The sequence below is a fragment of the Actinia tenebrosa genome, unplaced genomic scaffold, assembly GCF_029948245.1.
Source record: "Actinia tenebrosa isolate PJP-AT-01 unplaced genomic scaffold, QUT_ActTen_1.0 PGA_scaffold2__45_contigs__length_23673736, whole genome shotgun sequence".
NCBI lineage: Eukaryota > Metazoa > Cnidaria > Anthozoa > Actiniaria > Actiniidae > Actinia > Actinia tenebrosa.
In genome coordinates this window covers 19,285,166-19,299,499 of record NW_028292579.1, presented here as the reverse complement: position 1 = coordinate 19,299,499, position 14,334 = coordinate 19,285,166, and the positions used below count along the sequence as shown (strand labels likewise).

The 14,334-nt window shown below is 37.2% G+C and overlaps 1 protein-coding gene across 3 annotated transcripts in view; it reads right to left on the bottom strand.

The window, feature by feature from the left end:
* LOC116296888 (prominin-1-A) overlaps nt 1–6,012 on the bottom strand; it is a 30,813-nt gene extending 24,801 nt beyond the window's left edge. For all 3 annotated transcript variants that reach the window (XM_089034510.1, XM_089034508.1, XM_089034511.1), the window contains exons 1-7: nt 5,499–6,012; nt 5,344–5,390; nt 3,884–4,095; nt 2,913–3,033; nt 2,167–2,233; nt 1,310–1,399; nt 532–815 (exon numbers count right to left, since the gene is read on the bottom strand). In XM_089034510.1, coding sequence (XP_088890636.1) covers nt 532–815; nt 1,310–1,399; nt 2,167–2,233; nt 2,913–3,033; nt 3,884–4,095; nt 5,344–5,390; nt 5,499–5,742 — 1,065 coding nt within the window. In that variant the 5' untranslated portion in view covers nt 5,743–6,012. The remainder of the gene's footprint in view (nt 1–531; nt 816–1,309; nt 1,400–2,166; nt 2,234–2,912; nt 3,034–3,883; nt 4,096–5,343; nt 5,391–5,498) is intronic.
* Between the last annotated feature and the right edge of the window lie 8,322 nt (nt 6,013–14,334).

Here is a 14,334-nt window from a genome sequence, read left to right as displayed (position 1 = left end):
AGAAGACAGATGACTGAATGTTTTCCCATTTCTGAACATGTGTCATTCCCTAGAGTATCATTTCTTTGTTTAATGGTTGCACATGAGAAGACACATGAATATGGATACAACTCAAACGAAGAATCTTATTCTCAAGAGAATGACACATGGGTTTGTAATGAGAAAACATTAGACCCGAATGAAAAACATATAATACAGTTATGATAAAAGGGTAAAATGATACAACGTGAAAAGATGAAAAAACTTATTGATGTTTCGGACGCTAGTCCTTTGTCAGAGTAAAAGATTATGAAAGAACTTGCTCTTTTACTCCAATGAAGGACTAGCGTCCGAAACGTCAGTAAGTTTTTTCATCTTTTCACAGTGTATAATTTACCTTTTTATCATTACTGTTTCATTAGAAACAGCGACGCAGTTCACACTAGTTTTTAGCTAGTTATCTCAACATATAAATAACACAGTGTGCTTTAAGTAAGTAAGTACATGTACCAAGTATATATACTAGTTAAAGTTAATAGTTACACCACAAACCTTATCAGCTTCTTGAGTCAAGTTGGTGTTCACAACATCCTGCACTCTGTTCTTTGTATCGGTGATATTTGGGACCTGAGTGAAGTTAGCTTCACCAGTAAGCAGCTTTTCATTTGGTATTGATTTACATTCATCTTTTGGGATTGGTGAATTGCATTCACTTCTTGCATCTGATATGTTTTGTCTTGACTCAGATAAAACCTCATCTAGTTTTTTACCATCGGAAACCAATGATGATACTGTATTTTGTACATCTTCAAGAAGATTAAGTGAGCTTGTTATATCTGTAAGTTGATTATAGTGGATTTAATTTTGTTAAACACTCAAACCATAACATTTTATCAATACATAACCTGAAATCTCAAGTGTTGATCAATTAGTTAGGGCACTGTCAGAGTGAGCTAAGTACTACAGTTCAAAGCCTGGAACAACCACAGATCGAACCCTGAAACCACCTCTGGGCTGATCTAATGAGTCAGGGCACAACTAACTCACTGATCCAACCCTGAAACAACCTCTGGGCTGATCTAAGTCAGGGCATGGCTAACTCACAGATTGAACCCTGAAACAACCTCTGGGCTGACCTAAGTCAGGTCACAGCTAACTCACAGATTGAACCCTGAAACCACCTCTGGGCTGATCTAAGTCAGGGCATGGCTAACTCACAGATTGAACCCTGACACCACCTCTGGGCTGATCTAAGTCAGGGCATGGCTAGCTCAAAGATTACTCTATTTTAAAAGCATTATAATAATATATATTGATAAAAGAGTCTTACCTTTGTTAAGTTTAATGGCCGAGTTGACCAGATTAATAACAAGTGGACCGCCCTGTTTGATGATTGGGTTTACTATGTCCTCCCCCAGCCCTAGGCACAAAAGGAAAATCATTTAATTTGATAAAAGAATAGTAAACACACACAAAAATAATTGCAAAAATAATAATAAAAATAATTGGGGATTACAGTGCAATGACTCTAACCAGGGCCACTTTAAGACCATTTGGACAGCGAGAGCCAATCAGAAACCTAGACTAATAATATAATCTGACCCTGATGTTACGTGTAAACAACTAGATAGCCATTGTCATTTTCTCGTGGGAATAAAAAGATATCTCGAAAAGTAATTGTTTTCTGCTGCTTTCTGATTGGCTCCAATACCCAAAGTTGGAATGTATCATTTTTATTCTACAATTTGATTGGTTCTCCCTGTCTAAGTGGCCCCGGCTATAGTAGTTGTTCAGTAAGTGAGACTGAAAGTCTTTGTATAACCAAACAACAGACTGAACAGGGTGGCAAAGGGTTTCTTCGTGTTGCATGATAATGCCAATGAGCTGACATTGACTGTAAAAATACAACAATGCAGGTATTGACATCCCCCCCCCCCCTTGACCTGAAAAACCATTACTGTGCTGAAACACTAACCAGTACCACCTAAATAATGTAACATTAAATTACTTATCTAAAGCTGTTGTTATGGTAGAGTGCAAACAATTAATCCGTGAAACACTAGTTACTAAATAGTACAAAATAGTGCTAATTAAACAATAGAAAACAATGGAATTTGCATGAAATTGTGCCATTTAGTGTTACTAAAGTTATATATTGTTTGCACTCTATATTATCTCAATACTCACCAACAATCTCTTTGATAACATTATCAAGAACTATCAACATTTCCGGCCCAACAATGTGGTTCATTTTCTATAAAAAAGACCAATAATTTAATAATTAAAAATTACAATTATTATCTTTATTAATATTAATTATCAAAAAATCTCAGTATAAGTATACTTATAATAAATGAACTTGCCATTTCACAGGACCACTCTATGCAATCAGAATAAATTTATATTGAATATCATGTAAACCCTAACTAATTTAAACTGGTTCTCCAGGGTCATACATGGACTGCATAGCAGCTGCCAGGGGTGCCTTCACATGCTTTCAGTCAACCCCGTTGAGCTGCACAACACTGTTGTACTTGCAGTGTTGATTAGTAATGACGAGTTTTTTTTAACCACCACCCGGCTAGCTCAGTTGGTAAGAGCGTCGGTGTGTTGTGCAGGAGGTCGTGGTTTAAGCCTCGGCCGGACCAACACTCAGGGTCTTAAAATAACTGAGGAGAAGGTGCTGCCTTTATAATTACATCTGCAAATGGTTAGACCTTCACGTGGCTCGGATGATCACGTTAATGACAGTCCCGTCCCTAATTAACTAGAGACGTTAACAGAGGACCACAAGTTTATCAGTTCAATTACTGTCAAGTGTTATCCTCTATAAACAAAGTTTATTATTATTATTATTATTATTATTATTATCATTATTAAAGTAATTTTATTTAATATCTTATTATTAAAATCTTTTAGGTGGCATTGATTACCTTAAAACTATTATTTTTGTAGGTAACGATATCATCAAAAGCATCATCAAATGTCGTTCTTGCTTTGGGTAAAGTGCCAGTCATTTTGGAGGTGGATGCAAAAATGATAATGGCACCAGTTCTATGAAGGTAATAAAATTAAAGTTAATTAAAAGATTTATTATTACTTTATCATCAAAGATATATGTACATATTTTCATTTAAACTAAGTATTTTTTCATTAACAATATTAAATAGTGTAGTTCCAGAAAATATCCATACCCCACTACCTGACGAAGGGAATTTGTAAAAGGACCCCCTACCCCAGGAATTTTCAATTTTCTTCCATACAAACTCTGTAATTTTGTTCTTTCTCTGACCCTCCCCTCCAGAATTTCCAATTTCCTCTATGGATGAGGTATGGATATTTTCTCACTTTCACATTGAAAATAATGTAATTATACAGCATCAAAACAATGAGAAAAACCTTGTAGTTCTCATATATAAAAAACCCCAACGAGGCCTTTTTAAAGTTTTTTTTAGTTCAGCATTTTGGTGGCACAAACAAACCATTCCACCCAACCCCCCTGGAAAATCCTTGCTATGCCCCTGGAGTATACATAATTATAGAGATATATAGATGAGGGTAAGGTGATGAATTGATGGTAATAAAGCAAAGGAACAAAACCTATTGTTAAAATAGTTGCCAAATTAACATTACAATGATTTATGATCTATAAGCATTACATCGATGCCTACAATTATCTTTCAAATGAAACCGAAAATGAAGGATAATGTAGTTTAACCAAGTGTTTCATAATAAAATGTAACTTGAGTATTTATCCCTTTCCATTGACCATCCCTCCCCTCCCCTAATACTTTCTAGTGAGTTGGTATTGTGGGGGAGGGGGTAGGGGTACTTTGGAAAGTGAAAAACTTATGCTCTGACTACCATAATATAATATGGAAAAACAAAAATAATATTAACTTACATAAGAAATATAGAACAAACTATGAGTGCCAAAGCATACAGCTTTCGCTTCTTTGTCGGACGGATATCTAACTTTTTGTCTTCATTAAGAGTTCCACAACATTTATGGTCTAAACAGCGACAGCAGACAATCAATCCAGTGATTGGCATGGCTAAAGCAAATGTCAGTGATATTGCTGCTAGAGTAATCATGGGTCCTTCATATTGAATGACCTTGAAAAGGAATGATAGATATGCATATATTAGTCAGAAAAACATATTTTCAAAATCCACTTTTATTCGATTTCTAGAATGATTTGCAGCACAATGTGTGACATATATATCCTTTGTACATAACCAAAAATTTATCGAGGTTATACTGCACTACATATTGCTCACATTTAAGGGGGCGGTTGTCTTTTGGGACTCTGTCCTGTTACCGCCTCCTGTCATATGCTTGTCTTTTCTTTTCTTTTTTGTGCTGTGTTGACTATACTTTCTATTAGGGGTAATGTGTGTATTTTCTGTGGTTGCTACTGTGGTGAACCCAACCTTCCCCGCCTGCCTGCTATGGTGAACCCACCCCTCCCCTCCCCTTGCTACTGTGGTAAACCCTTCCCTCCCCTCCACTGGATAATGTGGTTAACCCAACCCTCTCCCTGGCTGCTATGGGGAACACAACCCTGCCCTCCCCTTGCCACTGTGGTGAACACAACCCTCCCCTCCCTTTGCCACTGTGGTGAACCCAACTCTCCCCTCCCCTTGCCACTGTGGTGAACCCAACTCTCCCCTCTAGCTGCTATGGTGAACACAACCCTGCCCTCCCCTTGCCACTGTGGTGAACACAACCCTCCCCTCCCTTTGCCACTGTGGTGAACCCAACTCTCCCCTCTGGCTGCCATGGTGAACACAACCCTGCCCTCCCCATACCACTGTGATAAACCTTCCCCTCCCCTGGTTAATGTGGTGAACCTAAACCTCCTCTCCCCTAACCACTGTGGTGAATCCTCTCCCCCCACCCCCACACATATACACAACACTGACCAACAATTATATGGAGGTCATATTAACAACTATTATATTATCATTAGGGACCTTAAGCTGCAGGACGGCAACGACGACGACGACGGCAACCATACAATAACACTAATTGCGCTATTCAATAGATACTCGTTGGAATGTACGAAATACTGTGCATCATTGCCTTCTTATGCTGAAAGTAAGACGTGAAATGTCATATTTTCACGTACTAAAGAGAACGGCTACGCCAAAAGCTTATCTTTGCTGATTTTCGTTTTAAGTAAAGGGCTCCCAAAAGACGCCATTTTACTATAAAACGGCGGTGCTTATTGAGTAAAACACTAGGTAAACACGAAATAATAAAACAATAGAAGGTTGAAGCGCCTCAATTTCGCCGATGTTGTCGCCCGCGTTGCCGTCCTGCAACTTAAAGTCCCTATTATTTATAATACTCGTTCTTACCTTTTTGCTATTAAAAGACTTATTAGAAACGATTTCATTAATGACGTCTGTCATGAGAAGAATTGAAAGTGAATAAGTTATGGGTTATTTTTAAGCCACGAAATTTATCCTTTACAAACAAATTACGACCTTTTAGAATTCAATAATAATATTACCATAAGGTGGCTGGCTTCTGAGGATATTCGCGATCCCGGCAGAAATATCGATGAGTCCATTTGAATTAGTTTCTGCATTCGGTTGAAGTTTGTACGGCTCATCCTTAGGTAGAGGAGGAAAGATGATGGTACCGTCTTCGCTAGCTGATGCCAGCCTCAGCGTTACAGAAACAACTAAAACAAACTGAATTACTAGACGTAACTCCCACGAGAGACTAGTGCTACTAACATCTTTGAAAATCATCTTATAACACTACACATCTGATAACCCTTATATACACATACGAGGTGAAGAAGGACGATATTTCGTGGCACGTTCAACCATAAGATATATTCATACACCTGATACACTACTCAAGAGGTCAACAAAATTCTGATGTGCTTTCTAGGACTTTTTCTGCTTCGCCGGTTAAGTGAGTTAAGGAGTAGAAAAGTACTTCGTTATACCATGTGGCGATAAAAAGAAAGAAATCCAAGCTATACCGGTCTATACTGAAACCTTCGAATAAATAACGACTTGTTGACGTATGGCTAAATTGGGCTAGATTTACACCTTGTCTCGACCAATCAGCAAGGAGTATCAGTCGTGCTGATCGCATATTGTTTCGGTATTGTGAAAAAACAGGAAACCTCTGTCAAACACGGTATTAATTCAGTTTTGGAATACCTTTTTAGGGAATAACGGTTCTTAGCGATGTAAGAGTGAAAAATACCTAATATAAAAAAAAAACGCTTTAAAATTGTTTTTTATGTTATTTGTGTCACCGTATAGACCGTTATCTCGAGCTGCGTGCGCATCCAACTAGACGGGTCACAAAACTGAAAAACACAAATTACGTAAAATTGAGAAGACAGTTTTATATTTAAAGATGAGAATAGTCGATTTAATAAATTCTTATTGAAAAATCTAATAGAAATGATAATTCTCATTATAAAGCTCCTGTTCCAGCTGGTATCGTGTCCCACTGGCCCGTCAAGTTCCTTAAATTTTGATATCGTTGCGTCGCTCAATTTTTAAGTATCTAGATTTATTCGTTCCAATTAAACTCGTGCCGCCAGTGCAAGTCTTTAATAGTTTTAGCAAAAAAACCTAAGTCTATCCTATACTGATATACGCTTGCAATTTTAAAATGAAACAGAAAAAGAAAAATGATGAAAAGTTTGAACGTGCTGCAACAAGTTTTGTCGCAAAATCACGCTTTTTACAATAACTTACAAATTTCTCGCGCGCTGAGGACAGACAGATAAAGCTGACGTCAACGAGCGCGCGCTCTTTCAGTTGGTTGTTTTGATCGCTAAAAATGAGAAGTCTTTATCGTTTTTGTTATTGTAAAAAACAAATAGACATCAGTTTTTTATGTTGCTGTCCTCTTATTGACGATAAATTTCGTCATCACATTGTCAAAGTAGTATGCGCATCCACTCGCCGTTGTTAAGTTGCGCGTGTTGTTGCATGTCGCGCTGTCATTGCCCCCCAAAAATCTAAAAATGCATTGCCAGCGAGGAAAATATTACAGCGTGCAAACTTCACAAGGAAATGGCTATAACATAGAAAACCAGCATATATAACTTGCCATTTCTAATCTTTATTATTGTTATCCTTAACAGTCCAGAGGGTAAGGCTTTACACCCCAATACACACCTGTGGATCTGCGCTTAACAGCGGATATCCTGCAGTGGACACAGCGCAGTAAAGCAGTTCGCCGGAATTATCTCTCAACTGAAAAGAAATGTGTTTTAATCGTAATGCTGCATATCAAATTTACAGTAAAGTCAGTCCTGTTTCTAGTAGAGAAACAATGACAAAAAATATATCTCTGTCAAGGTCGTCTGACCCTAAGTGTTAGAGGTTCAAAATAATGTGATACGAGCGGCTCTCTCGGCGACCCTATAGAGCTCTTAATATCATGATGATTCAGCCCTTTATCATAGGTACAATTTAAGGCCCCGTCCAGAATATCCCGGATAAATTTTAATCCGAATTTTTATTTATTCGGTTCCATTTCGAAAATTCGTTTTCAGTGAAGAATTGTTCCGAATTTGCCCGAACTAGTGTGGACGGTAGGCCTAACCGAATAAATAAAAATTCGGATTCAAATTTATCCGGCATAGTGTGGACGGGGCCTAAGAAGCATAAGCATTAAACATGCGTGTTAGGACTATCAGTGACCACATGACACGTGATGTATATAAGAATCAGTGTGGATTAACTGGAAATATTTGAACCCAGAGCGACTAGCCACCCACCCTCCCACCCTTGTCACCCTGGGTCCTCACAAACAAAACAATCAGTAATAATAATAATAATATAGATTACAATTCATTTTTTTCGATCATTGCATATGCGCATAATGCTGTCATGTACGACGCGACACGTGACAAAGCGCTTAATCCACGTCACGCTTGTATTTAGACCCAGAGCGACTCCCCACCCTCCCACCCTTGTAACCCTGGGTCCTTCCCGTCAGTTATAGACAATCAGTTCATCGATAATTCTGTTTGGAATTTTTTCTTCTCTTCTTGTTTTTTCTCTGTTTGTTTTCCTAAATATCAAAACAAATTAGATATTAGTATACTATTTTAATGATTTCTGCCGTGTCCTGTACAGATTTAACCATGGAAAAAAAGACTGGAATAACCGCAGTTATGAATGACGTTAGTTCCGGTGACTGCACTGATTGGTTGTGACAGACCAAGAGCTACAATCAGACTTACTTTCATGATTTCGTTCGCCATTTTTTCAGCAAACTCGATTTCTTCTTTGGAAAACGACGATAATTCAAGTTTTGTTCTGAAGTCAAGACAACACAACGGAGTATTAAATCTATCAGAACTATAAAAGCAACGATTCGGCAATAGCATGTATTGTGTAATATGTATTCGAAATACTTACGTGTACTGACTTAGGTCTTCGAGGAAAGTCGATTGCACATCGGGATTTAATCTGTACATCTCCTCTGGCGAAAGGATGGTTTCGCCCTAATGAAAAATTCATTGATAAGAATAGAAACCGTGTAAGATAAAAATACTTATCATAAATCACTAGGCACCCTATGGAAACCACTTCAGTGCTCGCACCACGCCAATCTATAATTACTGGGTACCCTATGGAAAACCAATTCAGTGCCCACACCACGAATCTAGAATCACTGGGTACCCTATGGAAAACCATTTCAGTGCCCACACCACGCCAATGGAAAACAAATTCAGTGCCCACATCACGAATCTAGAATCACTGGGTACCCTGTGGAAAACCACTTCAGTGCTAAACCACGAATCTAGAATCACTGGGTACCCTGTGGAAAACCTTTTCAGTGCTCATATGTATGCAGAATCATTGCGTACCCTGTGGAAAGCCCCTTCAGTGCTTACCGACACACATAGAATCACCGGTTACCCTTTGGAAAACCCCTTTAGTGCTTTCTTTACGCATCCAGAAGCTAAACAAGTCTAAAGCTTACAGGATTTTTTTTTTAATCCATAAATCAGAATGCAAAGTGTATTCTGAATTATCAACTTGTTTGTAAAACTCTACCCATAACCACTGCATGACTTGATATTGCTACGTCATAAACACAACACACCTTCAAGTCTTCATCCTCCTTCTCTAGATATTCTAGATCTGCTGCTTCGTCATCCTTTTCAGGTTCCCATGTCTACAAATTAAAAAAGGAAAACGCATACTTGAAATCACAATTTGTACTTTAACATTTAACACAGGATATCAGTGCCTCTCCTTACCTGCAAGTGTCTGTATGAAGGAGCCGCATTCGTAGTCTGGCTGATTTGTAGATCAGTTTTAAAGGTTTTGATGCCCGCTTCTTCAACAAAAACAATACGAATAAATTTCTTATAATCACCATTTTTTTAATGTGAGGATTTTTTAAAATCTCCATCATCATCCCTTCAGTGCGACTACACCAACCACAGGCCACTCAGACAAATTTTCATACAAATTAGCCAATAGCGATTGAGTATTTAAACGATAGAATGAGTTTGAATTTTAAGATTTTTTTCTTGAAAATCTGGCATGTTTTTTACTTAAACTTGTAAAAATCTGTCCCACTGTAACTCTAATAGACCCCTTGCATGTGACGTCAAAGCAGAAAGGATTGGAACTTATTATTTTGTCCCCCAGATTGAGCTGCATTCCAAATGCCACAAGGGTCTATATTCGTCTATTGGATCAACATTCGCAATGTTTTACCATTACAGACCTCGTGTCATTCGCTTGAGTATGGTTGCTTTGCTTAACAGTTGCGCATGAGAAGACACATGAACATGGACACAACTCAAATAAAGAATCTTATTCTCGAGAGAATGACACGTGTAATGGGTAAACCTTATATCAAGACGAATTAGGTCTATTCACTGTCATTCTCACCTTTCTCGTTCTTAACACTTTCATCTTTGTTTTCTTCCGCTCTTTTCTCGTCGTTCGATATTTCTTTCTGGTTTGACATGCTGCAATTGATAAACATCTTATAACTTTATGAAAATTTATTGTAACTAATCTTAGTGTTACATACCGACTGTTATGCAGTTTGCTCTTTTTCCATTTTGATATTCTAATTTTCAAAGATTTATTCCCATTTTTATCCCATTTTTATCCCACTCCAATCCCATTCATATCCCCATTCCTTTTTTCATTCTCATGACCCACGTCGATTGGAGTGGTTTGATTTGCTTTTATTCAAAATTTAAAATTTCGCATGCAAAAAATTCATTTCCATTCTCATATTCTCATTACTCACGTAGTTTCTGAGGTCGTGGAAGTAGAAAACTTCTGGTTTCTTCCAACGAAAATCTTCCAAACTGAAAAAAATATGAACGAGTTATATAGAAAATATCTTCACCTGAAATTATACTAAGGGTCATAGCTCGGAGTGATTTTAGTTTTGGTTATTTACTCGCAAGAATTTTATTTGCTACTTTTTAAGTGTTTGGTTCGAAAAGAAACATCTGGAAAAAATCCCCCCCTCCCCCCCCCCCCCCCCCTTCTCACCACTTTGTATCCTTTTTATACTAATCCCCAGTTCCCTTACACCACCAAGCAGGCCAGGTTAATCAGCTGTTATCCATCATAGTAATCGATCAATCAATCAATCAATCATCCTTTATATATACACGATAATGCCAACAGAAAAACTGGTTTACATGACAGTCGCGAATATATATAACTAAGACAAGGAACTAAGATATAATATTAATGTATAATATCGAATATCAATAAAATAAAAATATCAAAAAAACCAGAGGTAAGGTCAGAGATTGCTAGTTGAGATTAAATCTGCTAAAACAGCATTTTTGAAAGATGTAAAACTTGCTTGATTTCTAGCAGTATGAGGAAAATTATTCCATAGTTTAGCACCCCTGTAAGTTAAACTCCTCACTACTCACCAGTAGCGTCTCGTCAGGTGTGTCGTCCACGTCAAATGTGAATACCAAGCCAGGTTCGTCTGTTACCAAACCTTTAACTAGGCGTTTCTTCTCTTTTTTGCTGTGGTTTGCATGTTTGCTGTAGATATGTTCATTGTTCCTTTGTGGTAAGCTGGAAAGGGAAGGTTGTTCCTTATGCATATATCGTTTGCTTGTTCGTTCTTTCATTCGTTCATTCATTCTTGTCTCGTCCACCAACACCATTAACTTTCCATCCCACACAACCCCTTTTCCCGTTTTTACACATCCCAGTGCATCCCACATGGAAGAGCAGCATGTTCCGTGTAAAGCACTTTATCGCATGCGCAAACTGATATGATTACTTAACCATCATCCCACATGGTTCAGCTAGAGACTTCTATTTAAATACAAACTGCGATGCTTACCTCAAAACGAATCCATTAGATGTTTCCATGAACTCTTTGGTTTGTTCCATAGTAAACTCGCCAAACTATATATGAACAAGTGAATAATCAATATTCAATGATTTTATTACATATTTGATAATATCAACGCGCACTGATTAAGGGACGCCATTTTTTAAAAAATGTTTTATATTTTCTTATTTTTACTATGGCGAAGACAGACAGACAGACATATTTTATTTGGCGTTTTGTATACATAGTTGCACATCAACTTAGTTCCATATAAGTTACGAATATATACGTATGTTTATGTATGTGCATAATATCTATATTCACATATTCCACACATACACGTCATACGTACATATGTATTCTGTATATATAAATGTTCATATAATTATTTCGAAGATACTCGCATGGGGATTGGGGGGGGGGGGGGGGGGGGGGGGGGGACCGGAGACCTATATAAATTCCTCTAATGAAAGAAACAAGCCTAGAGAGATTTTTCAGTACTAATACAAGTTGACTAAGTTTACCGCAATAAGTACGCCCTCATTTTCATCTGCACTGGATATTTTGTCTAAAACCTGGAAATATAACACAATGAGAAAAAACCCTAAATTAATCAATATTTATCAAAGCTACTCATTATGGAGGGCTGTGAATGCTTCCGGCGCTTATTTCTGTAGGACTATTGAAGGAACAGATTCTGTATGCCACAGAGAAAACTACCCATTTTATGGGTGGACACTCGAGCCTGATAGCCGGGATCGGTGTATTTGTGCGAAACCGCTAAAACGACTAGAAACTTAAATAACAATAAAATATCTATATTTTTTTAGGAAGTCATTGACGTAAAGCGTGAAGAGCACTGGTAAGAGGGTGATTCCTTGCGACGCACCAAAAGGTGGTGAGTTTCAAATGTAGTATTGTGAATCCCCCGTGGGGGAAAAAATACGATAAACGAGGTAAAATCCCACCAAAAGACTTGAAGACAAAGAAAAATATTCCAGAACTAGAAACAGAGGGACAATTTTGAATTTAACTTACGATAAACAGGCCAGTATCTTGCACATCACTCGATTCTTTGCCCACTTCATCAACGTAATCCTGGGGGGAAATGATATCTCTTTAACAAATTAAAACATTTGAAAATAAATCCGGAGGAAAAAAATAATTTTCTCGTACCTCCCGTGACACATTAATCTCACCAACAATCGATTCTTTGCGTACTTCATCGACACAATCCTGGAAAAAAATGAAATCTTATTACAAATAAAACATTACTGTGAAAAGAAAGGAAAGGCAAAGAATATAATACTAGAGGTTAATAACCCTATTTTGGCGTACTTCAAACACGTCAATCTCTATTCCGACACTCAATTCTGCACTTGCATCAAACCATTCCTGAAAAAAAAAGATAAAATAGCCATAAATAAATAAATAACATTTTAAAATGATAGAGAAAATGAAAATACTCTAGTAGAGTAAAACTTTTAACTCACCTCAAACAGGTCAGTCTCACTAACACACAATTCATTGCAAAGCTCTTCAAAGCAATCCTGGAAAAAATGAATTTTAAATTACAACAAATAAGCATGAAAAAAATGAAAAAGCATAGACTCCAGAAAAAAGTGCTTTTTAGTGTACCTCGAACACGTCTTCATCGCATGATTCCTTTAAGTGTGCAACGCAATCACCCTAAATAAATGAAATAATATTTAAAAGTTTTTTTAAAAGGAAAAGAAAAAAATTCAAATTTGTTTTATCTCTTTAACAAATAAAACATTTGAAAAAAAATCCGGAGAAAAAAATCAATTTTCTCGTACCTCCCGTGACACATTAATCTCACCAGCAATCGATTCTTTGCCTACTTCATCGACACAGTCCTGGAAAAAAATGAAATCTTATTACAAATAAAACATTACTTTGAAAAGAAAGGAAAGGCAAAAAAAAAAAGTATTAGAGGATAATAACCATATTTTGGCGTACCTCAAACACGTCAATCTCTATTCCATCACTCAATTCTGCACTTGCATCAAACCATTCCTGAAAAAAAAAGAAGATAAAATAGCCATTAAAAAATAAATAAAAAACACATTTGTTGTACCAATGTTGTACCACGAGGACAAGTTTTTTACACCACGTGATTAAAACTTGACTGAATTTTGATCACGTGGTGTAATAAACATGCCCACGTGGTACAACATTGGCATCACATGGTCGATTTGGAATGTACTTGCGAATAACATAACAGACGATACGAAAAGGCGATTAAAAAATCACAACTACCTCGGTCTACTGGGAAGAGTAGTATTTTTTTAAATACTGTTTCCGGCTGCCACTGAGGCACATAGACACTGACAGTGAAAAAACTAAAGCCATATGAGTGCAAAATAACTTACCTCAAATACGTCGGACTCACAATCATCACTTATCTTGTTCTGTTCTCTCTCGGTTTCATCGATCCTATAATAAACAAATGATGTACTGAGATAGCCTTCTTCGCAAAGAAGTCTTATCTCCGTTTACTAGCGCGCATAACTCTCTAGCGCGCATAACGAGAGAGAGAGAGAGAGAGAGAGACTCAGAGAGCGGAGAGAGAGAGAGAAGAGAGGCGAGTAAAAATATGCAGACCAGATGACTTACCACTTGGTAATAAGAAACACCAGAACAAAGACACCAACAACAAACCCGAAATACACCAAGGGAAAGAAAGATGTTGTCTCAAGTGAGGGATTGTAGACCACTAATGATGTGTTGTCTAGAACTGAATGAGGGAATAAAATAAATGGAAAAATATTTAATGCCAAATCTTTTTTAAATTTATTTCTGTTTTAATCCATGCCAAACCTTACGCATCCTTTATTTCTTTTCTTTCTTTCTTTCTTTTTTTTCTTTTTTTTCTTCAACTTTATTGAGTGAAAGCTATAACATAGACTCGATTTTTAATACTGTTATTAAGTTATTGTTGTGATTTTTTCCAGTGCCCCCTCAAAGATTTTTTGCAGTGCCCCCCCCCCCAAAGATTT